This window comes from Hemiscyllium ocellatum, chromosome 24 (genome assembly GCF_020745735.1).
Source record: "Hemiscyllium ocellatum isolate sHemOce1 chromosome 24, sHemOce1.pat.X.cur, whole genome shotgun sequence".
Taxonomy (NCBI): Eukaryota; Metazoa; Chordata; class Chondrichthyes; order Orectolobiformes; family Hemiscylliidae; genus Hemiscyllium; species Hemiscyllium ocellatum.
Window position 1 is genome coordinate 42,993,195 of NC_083424.1, and position 20,054 is coordinate 43,013,248.

The 20,054-nt window shown below is 43.0% G+C and overlaps 1 protein-coding gene and 1 non-coding gene across 7 annotated transcripts in view; both read right to left on the minus strand.

Annotated features, from left to right (window-relative positions):
- Window positions 1-20,054, minus strand: part of susd2 (sushi domain containing 2) — a 233,071-nt gene that overhangs the window by 27,179 nt on the left and 185,838 nt on the right. For 4 of the 6 annotated variants that reach the window (XM_060843721.1, XM_060843718.1, XM_060843720.1 and 1 more), the window contains 5 exons: window positions 17,885-18,049; window positions 12,775-13,023; window positions 7,896-8,168; window positions 7,248-7,424; window positions 85-181 (listed from right to left, as the gene is read on the minus strand). In XM_060843721.1, coding sequence (XP_060699704.1) covers window positions 85-181; window positions 7,248-7,424; window positions 7,896-8,168; window positions 12,775-13,023; window positions 17,885-18,049 — 961 coding nt within the window. Of the gene's footprint in view, window positions 1-84; window positions 182-1,057; window positions 1,144-5,931; window positions 6,003-7,247; window positions 7,425-7,895; window positions 8,169-12,774; window positions 13,024-17,884; window positions 18,050-20,054 lie in introns of those variants that run through there. The other 2 variants (XM_060843723.1, XM_060843722.1) reach the window with 2 other exon arrangements.
- LOC132827495 (U6 spliceosomal RNA) lies at window positions 17,663-17,770 on the minus strand. Its single transcript, XR_009646017.1, has one exon. It is a non-coding gene; the product is annotated as a U6 spliceosomal RNA (small nuclear RNA).

Sequence of the window (20,054 nt, forward strand, 5' to 3'; positions counted from 1 at the left end):
GAATGAGGGAAGAAAGAAGAGGAAAAAAACAAGAGACAAAAAAGATGACAGTGAAGAGCTTCACAAAAAAAACAATTAACTCACAATTTCAGACGCTTTTCGTTCACGAATAAAATCACTCCAATTACAACCAGCGAGAACACGGCGAGTAAGGTTCCTAGCACGATGCCCAGAATGTTCTCTGTAAAACAAAGACTAAGCATTACCACGGTCATATGCTTCAAAGACTCTTTTCACTAATTATGTTTCATGCACCAGATATCGCAAAATAAGCATAAAATTACTTCATCCATTCATTCCCTCCTTGACCATAATTGATTATAGTTACGAGGTAATTCATTTGTGTCAAAATAGGTGTGAGAAAAAGTTCTCATTTTTTTATACCTGAGTTCCCAATTCACAATTAGCCCATTCCCAGGCCTTTTTTTGCTGCTTTTCCATTTCAGTGAGGCAGCCCAGTGCTGCCATGCTCAACCTGCGATGGAGCTAGCCTGTGCATCATAGAGATGGCCTTCCCTTCTTAAAAGGGAATTGTGCACAAAAGCTGCAGCTGACCATCTACTCAGGAACTGACTGCAAGATGAGACACAGATAAGAGGCAACAGAGAGACCTGTCGGGTTTTCCCATGCTGCACTTGAGGTGAAAAGAAAGAGAGATGCAGAGTTTCTCTCAGGAGGCCTTCAACCTTATCTTCATAACAGAGTGTTGGAGCAGGTATCCAGCAAAGGCAAATCTAGCAATCTGACCCTGAGGAACTGAGGTCACAGGTCCAATGACCTCAGCCAGATGGTCAAGGTCAGTGGATACATTTTCAAAGGACATCTCCTGCCCATCAATCGCTCACACAATGTATCACAAACTCAACAGCAATTACCAGTGATAGGGACTCACAAAGAAGATTCAGATACCCTTCACCCTCACACACTTTCCAAAGTTACGCAGCCTCACAGCCACTGCTTGCTGCTTATGAAGATCTGGACCCCCAGGGTCTCTCGATTGCGCGATCGGTCAATAAACACACCTGTAAACGACTCTTTGTCAATCACACAAGCAATTGTTTATTCTTCGATACGGCCAGGTCGGTAGACTCTGCTCCGCCCAGAAGTATGAGTACTCCTAGACCACCAAAAGAATCCGACAACCTAAAGAGTTTGCATAGGGTTTATATACATTGTTCATAGTCAGGCATGGAGTATGTTTGCTTGGTAACAAGCGATCAAACTCTCCAAAGACTGCATTCACTTTTGTCTTAGCCTATCACAATTTCTTGTAAACAACCTGTTCTCAGAATTGTATTTGTCCTGCCTTGTGGTTCGGATTAAACCGTTACTTCTGAAATTAATCAGATCTTCATTAGTCTGCAGTTTCTTGTTTCTGTCTGGTTCAGTGATATCTAACAATGCAGAAGCCGTTTTGTGCAGCTCCTCTACAAGTACCTCCAGTGATTCATCCAATAGCAGGCACACCATCCAAGTAGATTATAATCCACTCACTGAGATCCATCTTTCTCTCTTATAAGGAAAGGTGGTATATACAAGGGCAAAGGGACAGGGATGTCTGTAATTATCTCAGGCAGCTAGATCGAATAGTGCGCCATCTTATGATGCTGGCTGGGTCAGTCTGTTGAACACATTATTGCTGAGAACATTCAAATTAATTATATTCCTCCCTTCTACGGCCCTTCCCAACTCCCACGTTATCCTAATTCTTCTGTCTGGCATGAAGTGCAAGCTACTTGGTGGGTCCATGGACATCTAGCTCTCCAGCCACCCAATTTCCCTCAGATCAATCATTCCCACCTTTTTGTTACCAGACGCCCAAGAACTGACACCCATTGACACTGTAGTGTCATGTGTCAGACATCTAAGGAAGAGGCCACAGCACTTGATTTGACAATTGTAAACAGAAGCACAGATACTGGGACCATGTATGCCTGAGACTGTAATATTGGGTCAGGAGCAGCACATGTTAGGACACTGGGCATCAATGAGGCCTGAGCAGGGGGGATATCAGTTCATAGCCCACTTCCCCAGAGATTGTTAATCTGCTCCTCAGAAATTGTTAACCAGTGCTTAAGATATTGGTAACCAGCTCCTCAGAGATTCCTGAATAGCTCCTCAGAGGTTCCTGACCAGCTCATCAGAGATTGCTAACCAGCTCTGCTGCATTGCACTCAAACTAAGCCTTTGATGGGCATTTTACAAGAGAATGCTGATGGGCATTGGTAAACCTACCAGACAGCTGGCATCACTGTCAAGGAGAATAGGGGCATTCCCATGTTTTTTTTGTAAATTTATTCATGGGATGTGGGAAAAATTGGTTGGGCTAGTATTTATTGCCCATCCCCATTGCCCTTGAGAACATGATGTTGAGATGCCATCTTGAACTGCTTGAGTCCATGTGCTGTCAGGATACCCACAATTCCATTTGGGAGGGAATTCCGGGATTTTGACAGTGAGGGAACGGTGACATATTTCCAAGTCAGGATGGTGAGTAGCTTGGAAGGAGGTTATAAATAGTGGTGTTCCCATGTATCAGCTGTTTTGTCCTTTAAGGTGGTAGTGGTGATGACTTTGGAAGGAGCTGACGGGTGAATTGAGTGATGCCAATACTGTCCGTGTGAAATAATAAGTACGGCTGGAGGAGTTCGACATCTGTATTGATAAGTTGTATGGACACAATGACAATGGTGCAGAAAGTGCTCTCATCAAACCTTATTGCTGTTCAGTGTGGGAGCTTTCATGAAGGAGTTTTTCAAGATGTTGACCTGACATGGGACAAAAGGCAGATTATGAATGTGTAGAGAAAGAGTTGAAGGGGTGGGGCTATTAATCTGGTCCAATCAGGGAGCCCTGGCTGACAGATAAGTACAGGAGGGTCAGAGATTCTGGCAGTCTGAGGGCTGGTTCTGAAAAGGCAGTACTATAGTCAAGGACTTTCTATGTGGAAATAAAAGTTGACATGGTGATGAGATACTGGTCTCTGTGGAGTTATTTCAGTCTAAGCTACATACACCAAGCAGGATAATCGCAGACATGTTTTGGTCTGATAAGGGGAGGATATCACATGGTTAATTGTACGTGTTCGAGTATTTGATATTGCACAATTCCTGAGTAAGAAATTAAAACAAATGCTCTCCCTCATAGGATGACACCTGACCTGGAAGTGCAAGGTCAGATAAAGATGATGTGGAGGAGCCGGTGAACAAAGTTAAAAATCACACAACACCAGGTTATAGTCCAACAGGTTTATTTGGAAGCACTAGCTTTTGGAGTGCGGCTCCTTCATCAGGTGGTTGCGGTCAGATAACACATACAGCGGCTATAAGAAGAAATCTCCACTCAGGTTTATTTCAACCGGTGTTAAACTTGAAGCTGTACCTGTGAGTGTTGTTCTTTCAGCCTGAGATGGAAAGGTGAGAGATGGCAATGGTCCCCTAATTCATTAGAGACAGAGACATGACTGGGTTTAACCTGAAGGTCACCATGCCAAAAAGCAAGGAATTGAACCCACACTGTTGGCATCACTTTACATCACAAACATCCAGCCAACTGAGCTAAGTGACCCCAATGACCAATACCATGAAGACACTGGCAGACCAGTTTTTGGGCACTGTCTCAACACAAGTGAAATCTTCTTGGAGTCGTAGTGCAGCAATGAAACCACAAACTGAGACATGGGGAAAGGTCAGACTGAGACACGGGACAAGGTCAGACTGAGACACGGGGCAAGGTCAGACTGAGAGGCAGAGGAGAGGTCAGACTGAGACAAAGGGGAGAGGTCAGACTGAGGTACTGGGGACAAGGTCAGACATAGATGGAAGGGAAAGGTCAGACTGAGACAGAAGGGAAAAGTCAGACTGAGACCAGGGGAAAAGGTCAGACTGAGACATGGGGGAAAGGTCAGTCTGAGACATGGAGGAAAGGTCAGTCTGAGACATGGGGGAAAGGTCAGACTGAGACATGGGGGAAAGGTCAGACTGAGACACGGGGCAAGGTCAGACTGAGAGGCAGAGGAGAGGTCAGACTGAGACAAAGGGGAGAGGTCAGACTGAGGTACTGGGGACAAGGTCAGACATAGATAGAAGGGAAAGGTCAGACTGAGACAGAAGGGAAAAGTCAGACTGAGACCAGGGGGAAAGGTCAGACTGAGACATGGGGGAAAGGTCAGTCTGAGACATGGGGGAAAGGTCAGTCTGAGACATGGGGGAAAGGTCAGACTGAGACATGGGGGAAAGGTCAGACTGAGACACGGGGCAAGGTCAGACTGAGAGGCAGAGGAGAGGTCAGACTGAGACAAAGGGGAGAGGTCAGACTGAGGTACTGGGGACAAGGTCAGACATAGATGGAAGGGAAAGGTCAGACTGAGACAGAAGGGAAAAGTCAGACTGAGACCAGGGGGAAAGGTCAGACTGAGACATGGGGGAAAGGTCAGTCTGAGACATGGGGGAAAGGTCAGTCTGAGACATGGGGGAAAGGTCAGACTGAGACATGGGGGAAAGGTCAGACTGAGACACGGGGCAAAGTCAGACTGAGACATGGGGGAAAGGTCAGTCTGAGACATGGGGGGAAGGTCAGACTGAGACATGAGGAAAGGTCAGACTGAGACATGGGGGCAAAGGTCAGATTGAGACATGGGGGAAAGGTCAGACTGAGACACGGGGGAAGGTCAGACTGAGACACGGGGGGAAGGTCAGACTGAGACATGGGGGGGAAGGTCAGACTGAGACAGAAGGGAAAGGTCAGACTGAGACAGAAGGGAATGATCAGACTGAGACATGGGGGAAAGGTCAGACTGAGACAGAAGGGAATGGTCAGACTGAGACACGGGGCAAGGTCAGACTGAGACATGGGGAAAGATCAGACTGAGACAGAAGGGAATGATCAGACTGAGACAGAAGGAAATGATCAGACTGAGACATGGGGGAAAGGTCAGACTGAGACATGGGGGAAAGGTCAGACTGAGACAGAAGGGAAAGGTCAGACTGAGACATGGGGAGAGGTCAGACTGAGAAATGGGGGGAAAGATCAGATTGAGATGGAAGAGAAGGGTCACATGAGACACGGGAGAGAGGTCAGACTGAGATGGAGGGAAAGGTCAGACTGAGATGCGTGGAGAAAGACCAGACTGAGCCAGAAGGGCAAGGTCAGACTGAGACATGGGGGGAAAGGTCAGACTGCGATACGTGGGAAGATCTGACTGAGATTGAGGGGAACCTCAGATTGAGATAGAGGGGAAAATTCAGTCTGTGCTGCTCATGGTCCAGTTTCTGCCATTCAAGCTCCAACTGTTGCCATTATATCTGTGAATCTCAATGCTCCAAGGGGCCTGCAGGCCTCTTACTGAGTCCTGAAGAAAGGTGACACCCAAAACATTGACCTCTCCACCTCCTGATGCTGCCTGGCTTACTATGTTCTTCCAGCCTCCTGCTTGTCTACCTTTGGTCTCTCACAACATTCGAGCAATCTGTGCTGGAGCAGATGATAACATTCAGTGAGGTGCAGTTCTGGACAGTGGCAGTGTACCCTGTTTCCTCTCTCAGAGGGACAGCCTTTGTGACTCCCAGCCTTGCCACACTGCCAGGTGCCCAGTTGTTTTCCTGTCAGCCAACCCAGACTGCTCCCGCCACCTCATGGCGAGACGGTGCGACATAATGTCGAGAATTGCAGGAGCTCACCCTGCAGAAAGAGGGCAGTTTACCACCAGCGGGCTGGCAGGGCTGCAAAACCTTAGAGAACGTGACAAAATGCCCAGAGGGTACAAGAAAAAATCCAATCCCACTGAATATTCATGGAATAAAGATGAAACAAAGTCTGTGATTGACAACATGAAATCATTTGTTTTATTGAATTTTTTCTTTCTGATATGAAATCTTCCCAATGTATTAGTTTGTACATGCACTGAGTTTATTCTCAAGAACTGAATTAAGATCAGGTATACTTTTCAAAACGTGCCAATCTCCTTTGAAACTGTCACTTGTGTGATTCTTGCAATTTTGCTTCTGCATAAACAAAATGTAAAAATCAATGAGACAACAAACATAACCCCTCAAATAGTTTGCACTGAGAGAGCGTATCCAATCATGAGGAGGGACAGAGCAAAATCAAATGTAGTCGGCGCAGGAGGAGGGAAGGTGAAGATTGGAGAGGGAAGAGTCCAACGGAATGAGAGAGAAATAATCAGTGGAGGTGGAGGGGCCCACACACAACTGGATGGCCACAGAGCTATTGGAATGGAATGGTTTTGACTGGTTTGGGTAAACAACTGGTGTCGGCTGAAAAGTACTGGCACTCACGCAGCCACTGACAACCCCAGCAGAATTTATGACAACCCCAGCAGAATTGGTCATAGAATCCCTACACTGTGGAAACAGGCCCACACCAACCCTCCGAAAAGTAACCCACCCAGATCCATACCCTTACATTTCCCTTGACTAATGCAGCTAACCTACACATCCCTCAGCATTATGGACAATTTAGCATGGCCAATTCACCTAACCTGCACATCTCTGGACTGCGGGATGAAAACGGGAGCCCCGGGAGGAAATCCACACAGACACGAGGAGAATCTGCAAACCACAGACAGAGAGTCGCCTGAGGCTGGAATCAAACCAGGGTCCCTGGCGCTGTGACGTAGCAGTACTAACCACCAAGCCACTGTGCTCTCCAGTGGAATCCAACTGAGATCAGTTCAAAACCAGTTGCCCACATTCAAGCCAGTTCAATCTCACAGTTTCCTCCCGGGAGCTGCAGTCATGGGTTGGCACTACCTGGAAGCATTAGGACAGCAAAGACAACCCTAACCGGTCACTAAGAAGGTGCACAAGCATAAACAGCTCAGTTTTAGTAACATTGTAATGGAAATATTATTTATTGACCAGAAAGGCACTGTGCTGGTGTGTAGTGGATGGGCTGAGAAATGAAGAATTTTGGAGCAATTATGGTTGAGTAGATGTGGCTGGATGACAATCAAAGTCACAATACATGCTCCTCTCTGCCTCTCTTTTCCCTGTAAAGTGGTGGAGATCTTTTTTCCCTCCTGAGTTTCTTTGTATTGTGAATAAGGAGAGAGGTGGAAATCTGAAATAAAAGCAGCAAGCGCTCTTTCCCAATGAAAGGTGACAGAACCTGAAATGATAATTCTGCTTCTCTCCACAAATCCCATCAGATCCCACGGATTTCTGTTTCTTATGCAGGGTGTGTTGGGCTCATGGTGTGCAGAGCTGTAAAAAAAATATCTTTCTTACCAGATATACAAAAGGTGGGCTGTCCGGACCACTGCCCAGATGGCAGGCATGTGCGCCTAGCTGATCCTGAAAGGACGTGGCCCTGATTGCATGTGAAATTCACAGATGCTCCAACCAAGTAGAGGTCCCCTTTCTTTGCCCCATTCTTGGGCTCATCCAGAAACCCACAGGCGATCACTGAAGAATCAAAACCGAATGGAAAGAGTGAATAAGTGATGTGAAACCCAATACTCAGAAACATAAAGAAGTTTCAGAAGATTATAATATCCTGCCTAACACTGAATATTCTTGTGCTATTGTGAACATCTTCATATGATAATGCTGTCTGCAACAAACGTTTCGTCAAACACTGACAGCTTAAGAAAGTAGGATTTATGAGTCCTTCCTCAAGGGCACAGATCTGAAAAATGCATTCACAACCAATGGAAGCTATACTTAAAACTGGTTCTTTAGATCACTGATTCATGACATTCAAAGCACATAAGGGAGAAAGGAATAGAAAAAGCTGTAACAGGATTAGACAGAGCAGGATAAGAGATATTCATGTGTACAGAAACGCTGACATAGATTAATAAGAATAGTCATGTACAGTGCTGTGATTTCTAAGTAATTTTATGCAGACACTTTAAAGGGTCAAACATATCTCACCTGGCTCAAGGCTTTCGACCAGCTTCATGTAACTCTCGTAGGAGGCCATTGTCGCGTTTCCCACCTGAAGGTCCTCAGTTACAAGCGTATCAAATTGGCAAAACCTGTTCCCTTGACACAGTGCTGACATTTCAGCATACAATGGACCCGCAGGGTCAACCGTCACTGAGAAAACGGGAGTGAAATCTGGGTGATGCTTCGGAACATGCAAGTAATTATCCAGCAAGAACTGGCTGTCGTAAGTGAAGAGAGAACTTTTGTTTTCAATTGCCCCTAGGAAGGAAACATAAATGCATTGAAGAAGATCTCTGAACATGCGGTGACACATTTATAGAATCAAAACCTGCCAATTCAAAGATCTGGAACAAAAGTAGTGGCTGCTTCGATCTGAAGAGCTTAGTGTGGTGTCTAGTCTGGTTTCTGATGAGATCATAGAACTGGAAGAGTCAAAGTAAATCATGAGGGAATGACTCATAAAAACTGGGATTGGATCTGAAAAGTCTGTGTGTTGATGGGGACAGGGGTGGAAGGGGTTTCACATTTCTGTAGGCTTGGGAACGTCTGAGTAATATTTTGTCAAAGCTTTTTGACTTGCACTCATCAGGACAACTCAAAAAAAACAATAAACTTAGGGACAACAAGTCCCGTCGACCATTTAAACCTAACCAACCCATGTTTGCAAAATGCAAACCATGGATAGGGTGAATAGCCAAGGTTTTTTCCCCAAGTTATGGCGTCCAAAACTAGAGGGCTTAAGTTTAAGGGTGAGAGGGGAAAGATTTAAAAGGGATCTAAGGGGCAATTTTTTCCACACAGAGGTGGTATGTGTATGGAATGAGCTGCCAGAGGATGTGGTGGAGTGGGTTGAATTACAACATCAGGCATCTGGATGGGTAGATGAACAGGAAGGGTTTAGAGGGACATCAGCCAAATGCTGACAAATGGGACTAGATTAGGTTAGGATATCTGGTCAGCATGGTCAAGTTAGACCGAAGGATATGTTTCCATGCTGTACATCTCTATGACTCTATCACTCTAAGCATCCAATATTAGATGTGATTTTATGATAGGATAGCATTTGCTAAATAGTCACAACTGTGCTTAAACCAATTTGAGATTGATAGTCAGACTTGCAGTGTGGTACATTTGCATCTATTGAAAGCTACATTTATGAATGCATGGGGCCCTGGTCTTCACAGATTGAAGATTCACATACACATTACGTCTCTTTTAGTTGAACAAATTACATGACAGCTGTCCTCCATTTCATCTTCGGAACACTGCCTTGACTAAACAGAATCAATCTCCTTAGTTTAAGGTTAAACAAAGCTTGGCAGTTAACTGTCAGTCATCATTAACTGATATATTCTCCACGACAACACTTCTACCAATCAGAGTCCACTCGCCAATCAATCTGTACAATTTTCTCACACAGTATCCAGTTTCCGTTTTTATTAGTACCTTGCAAATTGTCCTGATGAATGCAAGAAGAAAATCTTGCACAAAATGCAGATTCTTTCTCAGCAATAGGCAAGCTCTGTACCACCAATCGAGTTGGTTTCAACTGCAGGTTTGTAATAATAACAAGTAATAGCGACCAATGGTGAGTTTTTAATGTACTTGGGGTTCATGGAAATTGCAAGATAGGAGATCAGCCAAAAGAGATTTGGAATAGTTGAGCCCAGAAGTTACAAAAACATGGATAGGGTAAACGGGCTGAGGCAGGGTAGTGACTTACAATAATGCAGACGTGGAGTTTTGCACTGTAGAAGGAATATTGGATGGGGATGGGGGGAGTGCGGAGGAGAGTTGCACTCGGGGTGAATAGGACATGAACACTGTAATGGAGTCAGATTAATAAGTAGAATGTGGAGCACAGATCAAAAACATTGGGGTGGATTTTGCAGTCCCAGTACTTTAGTATATTTTGCATTTGGAGCACTGAAGCATGTCCAGTAATTTCTGGAATATGGACTAAAGCATTGAAATTCAGAAGTTGCCGCAAATCCAAGGCTCACAGATTCTTGCAATGACTGTTACTAAGCTGAATATTTAATAGAGCTTCCCTTGAATTTCAGTTGATTTCTCACTAATAACAAAATGCTTGCACTTAAAAAAATCTGTCCCCTTCCAAGCACTAAGGAGCCTCCTTATTTCACAAAAACATCAACAAGATGCATTCCCAGAAAGGATATTCTAACATGAAAATAGATTCAATTGAATAATTCTAGAAGATCATTCATTTCATATTTTAAAGATGATTCATTAGATAGTTTCATTGTTTTAATGCAAATTACATTTTAAACAATTCAGATAAACCTTGTTAAAAAGATCAACGTGAAAACTTTTAAAAGATCTTGTTAAATGTCATTTACATTAACATCTGATTTATCTGGTTAAAATGTAAAATAGATGATTTTTCAAACACAATTTATCAGAATTTGAAATATTTCTGGATATAACACTTTTTGAAATGAATTATCAAATGCCCTCAAAATAGTTATAAAAATGTTTTAAATAAAACATTATTATTAAAAATATGATTATATTTTAAATTTTGTCAAGTGATTCACGTCAAATAAATAGGATTTACATTTTTGATCCATTGCCTTTCACTGAAGAGCCTGATCTGTATAGATTATGTGATGCAGTCACCACACACAACTGGCTAAGACTGAGGGCAAGGTCAGGAAGGAATTTGTTTTAGAAACATAGAAAATTGGAGTAGAGCATGCTGTTCAGCCCTTTGAGCCTATTCTGCCATTCAACATAATCATGGCTGATCATCCAACTTAGTTCCTGCTTGCTCCCTATACCCTTTGATTCCCTTCAGCTCTAAGAACTACATTTAACTCCTTTTTGAAAACATTCAATACAGTAGCGCCTCGACTTACGAACTTAATCCGTTCCGGGACCTGATTTGCGAACTGAATCAATTTTTCCCATTGTTCGGATAGCGTAAGAATGCTTGGACGTAGCAACGAACGCTGTTCACAGCGTGCACGCCAAAGACAAACTGAATGAGATCACGCGGGGCCCAAGAGCTTTTGCGTACAACAAGCGCATAGCAAAGCAGAACAATGAAACCACGTGGTCGCACATGGGCTTTATGCATTCGTACCTTGGTTCATACCTTGAATTTCATTGAAGCAAAGTTTTACATACAATCCTGTTCGTAAACCAATTTGTTCATGAACGGGGTCGTTCGTATGTCGAGGCGCTACTGTATTTTGACCTGAACTCCTTTCTGGAGCAGCGCATTCCACAGACTCACTGAGTGAAGAAATTTCTCCTCATCTCAGTCCTAAATGACTTACCCCGTATGCTTAATCTGTAACCCCTTCTTTTATGAGGATGTTACCCGGTATAGAAGGTGCTAGCTATGAACAGAGGCTGAGTGGGTTAGGATTGTTTCATTAGAAAAAAGGAGATTGAGGGGGGATCTGATTGAGGTCTACAAAATCATGACGGGTATAGACAGGGTAGATAGAGATAAGCTTTTTCCTAGGGTGAAGAATTCAATAACGAGAGGTCAGGCATTCAAGGTGAGAGGTGAAAAGTTTAAGGGGGAGGCACGTGGCAAGTACTTTACACAGAGGGTGGTAGGTACCTGGGATGCATTGCCAGCAGAGATAGTAGATGCAGGTACGGTAGATTCATTTAAGATGCGTCTGGACAGATGCATGAGAGGGTGGGGAGCAGAGGGATACAGATGCTTAGGAATTGGGCGACAGGTTTAGACAATGGATTTGGATCAGTTCAGGCTTGGAGGGCCGAAGGGCCTGTTCCTGAGCTGTAAATTTTCTTTGTTCTTTGTTCCTCCGGCTCCTGTTTCAAACTCACAATCTTGCTGAATCTGCAGTTTGATTGAATGCCAGAGACGAGTGTTGTTGCTTTGCAGATGACCACTGAATTCAGTCAGAGGGCATCAACCTTCCTGATCGTTCACGAGAGGAGATTTTGGCAAGTATCAGACAAGCAAAGAGACAGGCCACAGGCAGTCATGAGTGCCAGCAGCAGGTATCTAGCATTGTGTTTTCAGCCTGATGACAGCTTTGCAAACATAAGAGTATTAAAACAGGAGAGGGAATCATTGACACCATTCACTAATATAAGAGTGAGGAATTGAAGTTGGGTGATCACCAGTTTTCCTGGGAATAGTGTGAAGGGGACACAAGGTACATTTTCTGGACTGGATGGGCTTGGAGAGGACCTAAGGGGAAACGGGCGAGAAACAAGAGAAAGTCCAGGGCTATGGCAGAGGGTAATCTTACAGGGTGTCTGACTTGTTCACGAAGAGGAAGGGAGGGAAGCAAGGAAGGGCAAAGACAGATCAGAGACCACAACCTTAATGACAAATTCATCTCTGAGCTGTTGGGTTCAAACTAAAGATGGAGGGAGCAGGAGGGGAGTTCACCAGTATGAGAATAGAAAATGGGAGTGATCAGAATGACCCTGGAATAGTGAATCATTTTGCCAGTTGCTGATTTGTTCTGAAGTAATTTGTTTTACAGCACTTTAAAACATTATTCCAATTATAAAATGCCTTCACCCATTATTAATCTCACCTCAAGCTGCTATGCCTTTCTGTTTACTCTAACTCCCAGGTTTAACCAATCAAGCAAAGTGGGCCCTACTCAGTTACCAATCGAATGATCAGAAACAGATGAATCAAACCATTGACCACTGCACCAATCACAAAGCAAAATGGTTGCTTGCAAAATTATGCCATTTGTCATAACTGACAAGTTATGTTGGATTTATTTAGTAAAAGACATCACTAAATTACAGCTGGAATTCAATTAAAAGGCTGTGCTGCAAAATGCATGTCTAGATCTGGGTCAAAAGGGAGAATTAGCAACTTGAGAGGTCTACTCACAGCTGGTACCCAGTTCGTAGAGCATTTCCGGACTGGCATCAGCAGGCAGAACTGAGCCATTCCTGAAGGTGAAGTCGTCATCTGGGCTGTTACTCATTACTCCAAAGAGACCTTCTGTCCAGTTCATGAATGTGTCTGGTAAAAGAACCGTGATACTCAAGAGCGCACCCCTTGCTCGCGTTTCCACACCAGCTCCAGATGGAAACATGACAGTAGCATTCTGCGGGGTGGCCGAATACACAAAAACACCTGGGGGAGGACAAGAAGCCAAATAAACATCCCTCTGATACATCACCCTGTGGTGTCATGGTGCCTTCGCCCAAAAATGTGGCTCATTTAGAAAGAGACAAAGATAGACTTGCATTCTTGTCGCCTGACAAAGGACTCATGCCCGAAACGCCGATTCTCCTGCTCCTCAGATGCTGCTTTTCCAAGAGACAGTATATCCCTTTTAGGGTGAAAGGAAAGGCTGGTAGGTGTAGGTAATGCTGGATGGTGAGAGAAATTGAAGTTTTAGTCAAGAAAAAGAAGGAAGCATATGTCAGCTATAGACAACAGAAATTGAGTGAATCTTTAGAAGAGAATAAAGGCAGTAGGAATATACTTAAGAGGGAAATCAGGAGGGCAAAGAAGGGGGCATGAGATAACTTTGGCAAATAGAGTTAAAGAGAATCCAAAGGGTTTTAACAAATATATTAAGTACAAAAGGATAACTAGGGAGAAAGTAGGGCCCCTCAAACATCAGCAAGGCGGTCAAAGTGTGGAACTGCAGATGATGGGAATATACTAAATGTGTATTTTGCATCAGTCTTTAATATGGAAGATACAGAATCTGGGGAAACAGAAGGTGACACCTTGAAAAATGTCCTTGAGGAGGAGATTCTGGATGTCTTGAAATGCATGAAAGTGGATAAATCCCCAGGACCTGATCAGAATTCTGTGGGAAGCTAGGGAAGTGATTGCTGGGCCCCTTGCTGAGATCGAATAATGAAGAAGGTGCTTAGTATGCTTTCCTTTATTGATCAGTGCAACGAGCGTAGGAGTTGGGAGGTCATGTTGCAGCTGTACAGGATATTGGTAAGGCTACTTTTAGAATAGTGTGTGTAATTCTGGCATCCCTGCTACAGGAAGGATGTTGTGTAACTTGAAAGGGTTCAGAAAAGATTTACAAGGCTGTTGCCAGGGTTGGAGAGTTTGAGCTATAGGGAAAAGCTGAATTGGCTGGGGCTGTCAGAGGCTGAGGGGCGACTTTACAGATGATTATAAAATCATGAGGGTCATGGTTAGCGTAAATAGACAAGGTCCTTTCCTGGCGTGATGGAGTCCAGAACTAGAGGGTAAAGGTTTTGGATGAAAGAGGAAAAACTTAGAAGGAACCTAAGGGACAACTTTTTCACACAGAGGGTGGTATGTGTACGGGAATGCGCTGCCAGAGGAAGTGGTGGAGGCTGGTACAATTACAGCATTTAAATGGCATTTGGATGGGTATATGGATAGGAAAGGTTTACAGGGATATGAGCCAACTGCTGGCAAATGGGACTAGATTAATTTAGGATATCTGGTTGGCATGGATTAATTGGGCCGAAGGGTCTGTTTCTGTGCTGTACATCTTTTTGACTCTAGGACTCTAAACACAATCAAGAACAAGTCTGGCAGCATCTGCGGAGGGAGAAAGAGAGTTAACAGTTTGAGTCCAATCGGAATATTCCTCAGAACTAGGATCTATTTCCTAATATAGTTTGGGGGATAAATATACCATTGGAGGCTGGCAAGACTGAGATTTTTCCAAAATATTTCCATGGGACCTTATACATCTACCAGAGAAGGCAAGTGGGGCATCAATATAAGTCTCATCCAAAAGCTGACAGCTCAGACAGTACAGCATTCCCTCACTACTACCTTGCAGTGTCGGCACCTTGGTGCCAAAATTCTTGGAGTGAGACTGTAACCTGTTGAGAGTAGAGAACATTACAGGCCCTTCAGCCCTCAATGTTATGCTGACTTTCTATCCTACTCTAAGCTCAAACTGACCTACCCACCCTTCATTTTACTATCATCCATGTGCCTATCCAAGACTCACTTATATGTCTCTAATGTATCTGAATCCATTACCACTGCTGACAGTGCATTCCACGCACCCAACCACTCTCCATGTAAAGAACTTATTTCTGACAGCACCCCTAATCACCTTAAAATTATGCCCCCCCCCCCCATGATAGGCATTTCCGCCCTGAGAAACAGTCTCTGGCTATTCACTCTATCTATGCCTCTCAACATTTTGTACACCTCTATCAAGTCACCTGTCATCCTTCTTTGCTCCAATGAGAAAAGCCCTAGCTCCCTCAATGTTTCATCATAAGACATACCCTCCAGTCCCAGGCAGCATCCTGGTCAATCTCCTCTGTACTCTCTCTAAAGCTTCCAGATCTTTCCTGAGGTGATGATGAGGTGACTAGAACTGATCACAATATTCCAAATGTGACCTAACTAGGGCTTGATAGAGCTCCCCCTGCTAATGAAAGCCAACACACTGTACGCCTTCTTAACAGCCCTGTCAACTTGGGTGGCATCGATGAAGAATCTATGGACATGGACCCCAAGGTCCCTCTGTTCATCGACATTGCTAAGAATCCTGCCTTTAACCCGTAATCTGAATTCAAATTTGACCTTCCGAAATGAACCACTTCCCACATTTCCAGGTTGAACTCCATCTGCCAATTGTCAGCCCAGCTCTGCACCCTGACAATGTCCCATTGCAACCTACAACAACCCTCCACACTATCCACAACTCCACCGATCTTTGTGTCATCAGCAAATTTATTAAGCCACCCTTCCACTTCCTCATCCAAGTCATTTATAAAAATCACAAAGAGCAGAGGTCCCATAACAGATCCCTATGGAACACCACTGGTCACTAAGCACCGGGCTGAATACTTTCCATCTAAACCACTCTCTGTCTTCTATGGACCAGCCAGTTCTGGATCCAGACAGCCAAATTTCCCCTTATCCTATGCCTCATAGCATTTGGAATAAGCCTACCATGGGGAACCTTATCAAATTCCTGAAGAAGGGCTTATGCCCGAAACATTGATTCTCCTGCTCTTTGGATGCTGCCTGACCTGCTGCGCTTTTCCAGCAACACATTTTCAGCTCTGACCTCCAGCATCTGCAGTCCTCACTTTCTCCTCGAACCTTATCAAATGCCTTGCTAAAATCCGTATACATGACGTCCACTGCTCTACCTTCATCAATGTGTTCTGTCACATCCTCAAAGAATTCAATAAGGCTTGTGAGGCATGACCTGCCTCTTACAAAGCCATTGTGACTATCTCTCATACTATGCTTTTCCAAATAATCATAAATCCTGTCTCTCAGAATCCTCTTCAATAATTTGCCCAACACCGAAATATACCGACTGATCTATAAGTCCCAGGGGTTATCCCTATTCCCTTTCTTGAACAGGGGAATAACATTTGCCACCCTCCAATCATCTAATATTACTTCGGTGGACGATGAGGACGCAAACATCATTGCCAAAGGAGCAGCAATTTCTTCCCTTGCTTCCCATCAAAACCTTGGGTATATGCCATCTGGCCTAGGGGATTTATCTATCTTTATGTTCTTCAAACTTTCCAGCACATCCTCCTTCTTAACATCAACCTGTTCAAGCATATCAGTCTGTTTCATGCTGTCCTCATACATGACAAGGGTCCCTCTCACTAGTGAACACTGAAGCAAAGTGTTCATTAAGGACCTCCACTACCTTCCACTTCAGGTACAACTTACCACCACTATCCCTGATCAGCCCTACCCTCAGACTGGGCATCCTTTTGTTCCTCACAAGTGTAGAAGCCTTGGAGTTTTCCTTAATCCTAACCACCAAGGCTTTTTCATGCCTCCTTCTAGTTCTCCTAAGTCCATTCTTCAGTTCCTTTCTGGCTACCTTGTAACCATCTAGAGCCCTGTCTGATCCTTGCTTCCTCAACCTTAAGTAAGCTTCCTTCTTCCTCTTTGCTACACGCTCCACATCTCTTGTCTTCCAAGGTTCCTTCCCCCTACCATCCCTTCCTTGCCTCAGTGGGACAAACCTATCCAGCACTTGTAGCAAGTGTTCCCTAAACAACCTCCACATTTTTGTTATGCATTTCCCTGAGAATATCTACTCTCAATTTAAGCTCCAAAGATCCTGCCTAATTGCATTGAAATTCCCCCTCCCCCAATTACATAATTTCCCATACTGTCTGCTCCTATCCCTCTCCATGTCTATAGTAATCACTATCATCAAAATCCTTTCCCACCGAGAGATCTGACACCTGACCTAGTTTGCTGCCAAGCACCAGATCCAATATGGCCTCCCCTCTGGTTGGCTTATCTACATATTGAGTCAGGAATCCTTCTGACAAAATCTGCTCCATCCAAACTATTTGCACTAAGGAGGTTCCAATCACTATTAGAGAAGTTGCAGTCACCAATGGCAACAATCCTGTTACTTGTGCAACCTTTCCAAAATCTGTCTCCCAATCTGCTCCTCCATGTATAGAATCATAAAATCCCTCCAGTTTGTATGCAGGCCATTCAGCTCATTAAGTGCACACCAACCCTCCAAAGAGCATCCCACCCTCTTATCCTATCACTATGACTCTGCATTTCCCATGGCTAATCCACCTAGCTTGCACATCCCTGGATACTGCAGGGCAATTTAGCATGGTCATGTCCACCAAGCCTGCACATCTTTGGATTGTGGGAGGAAGCCAGAGCACCCAGAGGAAACCTACACAGATACACAAGAACGTGCAAACTCCACACATGCACTCACCCGAGGGTGGAATTGAACTGGTGTCACTACTGCAGTGAGGCAACAGTGCTAACCACTGAGCCACCATGCCACCCTAATATGAAACAGTTCACAAATTTGCATATAATCCTTTGTGCAGGGGCCATGCTAATCTTCTCTGTATCATTCCAATTTTAGTATATGTGCTGCTGAAGCGAGCACTGATGGTGACTGAAGGACAGTTCACAGTATAAGAGTTATCAGCCTGGACAGTACATAAAATAGCTGGGTGCATCCAGGTTACCTGAGCATTCACAAGTGCAAAAGAAAACTCACCTTTAAGATCCATCCAGCTTTGCTCATTGAAAGTTACAACCCCATGGTTGACCAGCACCTCCAAAGTGGCATCGTTAGAATGGGTTGGAACACGGACTTCAATCACATCAGAGTCACCTTCCTGCATAGCAACAGCAGTAAAGCCAGTCGAATTTGCATATGTCCCTGTAAAAAGGCAATGCAGCTAATTGCCAATCAATAATGCTCTGACATAAACCTGAACAGAATAAAAATTGCAGCTACAAATCTTAGAGGAAATTTTTATCAGGCTTGCAATGGAATTCAAGGTCCAATCCAACTTGTGATTGTGCCAACTCCTAGTGTTTATGATTGTCCACAGTTTTATAGCCATTTTATTGTACCTTTATTGTCCAATGCTATAATTCTATAACTATTGACTTCAATTATGCTAAATCCTCAGTGTCATAATGCTACAATTAGCCACTGTAATTTGCCATCATTTAGCAGTTATACATCTATAATTTCCACTATTATATTTTCAATTTACATAGTATTCTTAATTACAGACTGTTACACTGGTAGAACTCCTCACTGGCAGATTGGTATAATTATTCACTGTAACACTGGTATAATTATTTACTGTTAAACTACTATAATTAGACACTGTTACACTGCTATAATTACACAACATTTCACTTCTATAATTACTCACCATTGACACTGCTGTAATTATGCAATGTTATATTGCTCTAATTACTCTCTGTTGCACTGCAATAATTACTCAATATCACAGTGCCATTATTTCTCATAGTGACGTTGCTATAATCCCTCACTGTTACTCTGCTACAATTACCCATTGTCACATGGTTATAAATTATCATTGTTACACTGATAAAACTACCCATTGTTACACTGCTATAATCAATCACTCTCTGTTACACTGCTCCAAATACTGTTATACTGCTTTCATTATTCACTGTTCACTGCTACAGTTACTCGCTGCTCCAATCATGTACTTTAACCCACTATTACAATCACTAACTGTTGCAAATGTTGTAATTACACTGTTACGCTGATGTAATTACTATTACAGTGGTATAAGTACTCACTGTTACACTGGTACAATTACACCTTGCTACGCTGACATAACTACTGTTACAGTGCTACAATCACACGCTTACAGTGCTATAATTGTGTACTTACACGGCTATAATTACTCAATATCCCCTTTTATAATTATGGTTACACTGTTTTAATTATTCATGTTACATTTGCATCATTACTCATCTTATACTGCTTAAATTACACTGTGTATATATAATTCCATACTGTTATAGTGGTACAATTACTCATTGTAACACGGCTATAGTTATTTGCTGTCGTAATTACCCATAAATACACTGATATAATGAATCAGTGGCATGCGTGTACTGCACACAAAACAAAATTTTCACTGTACTTAGGTACTTGTGACAACAATAAGTCAAATCAAATCAAATCATCAATATTGTTGAAAAGGATACGAAACACCACTAAGTATCAAACTCTCACACAGTTCTCTAGATCAAAATCTTAAATTTGTGAAGAATGACAATTTAAAGCATATGAAGATAAAAGAAAATTTGATAATTTAAAATACAGAAAAAAATCACAGGTGAATCAAAGTAGATTTAAGTCTTTCTTTAAGCAATAACTCTTTGTAATTTAACAGCTTACAGGAAGATCTGCAATTAACATTTAACAGCAATTTCAAAAACATTCTTGAAAATTCAATAAGCTAAGTAGCAGTTGAATTGAAATCACAACTCGAATTTGAAAAGCACCTGAGAATACCAAAATTTTTTAAAATACCTTCAGAATTTAAATGAGAAAATTAATTTCACAAAGGAATGAAGACAGTTATTACGGACCAGGCAGTTTTAATGTTACAGATCTTTCAGGCATCAGTGAATTAAATTGATCAGCATGAAAGAAACAATGAGATATGGAACTGCTTCAGGGCTACACACCAATTCAGAAGCAGAACAAGTTAGTTCACTGTTTTATTCCATGGAAACATTATCAAACTACAGTAATCACAGAAAAATAGCTCAAGAAGATACTGATAGCTTTGATGATGTCAAAAGCATTTGACACCTATTTTACTTAAGAACTAATAGTATTATGGATAACAGCAAGATTTTTTTAAAAATACAGTTTTCAGGAGAAA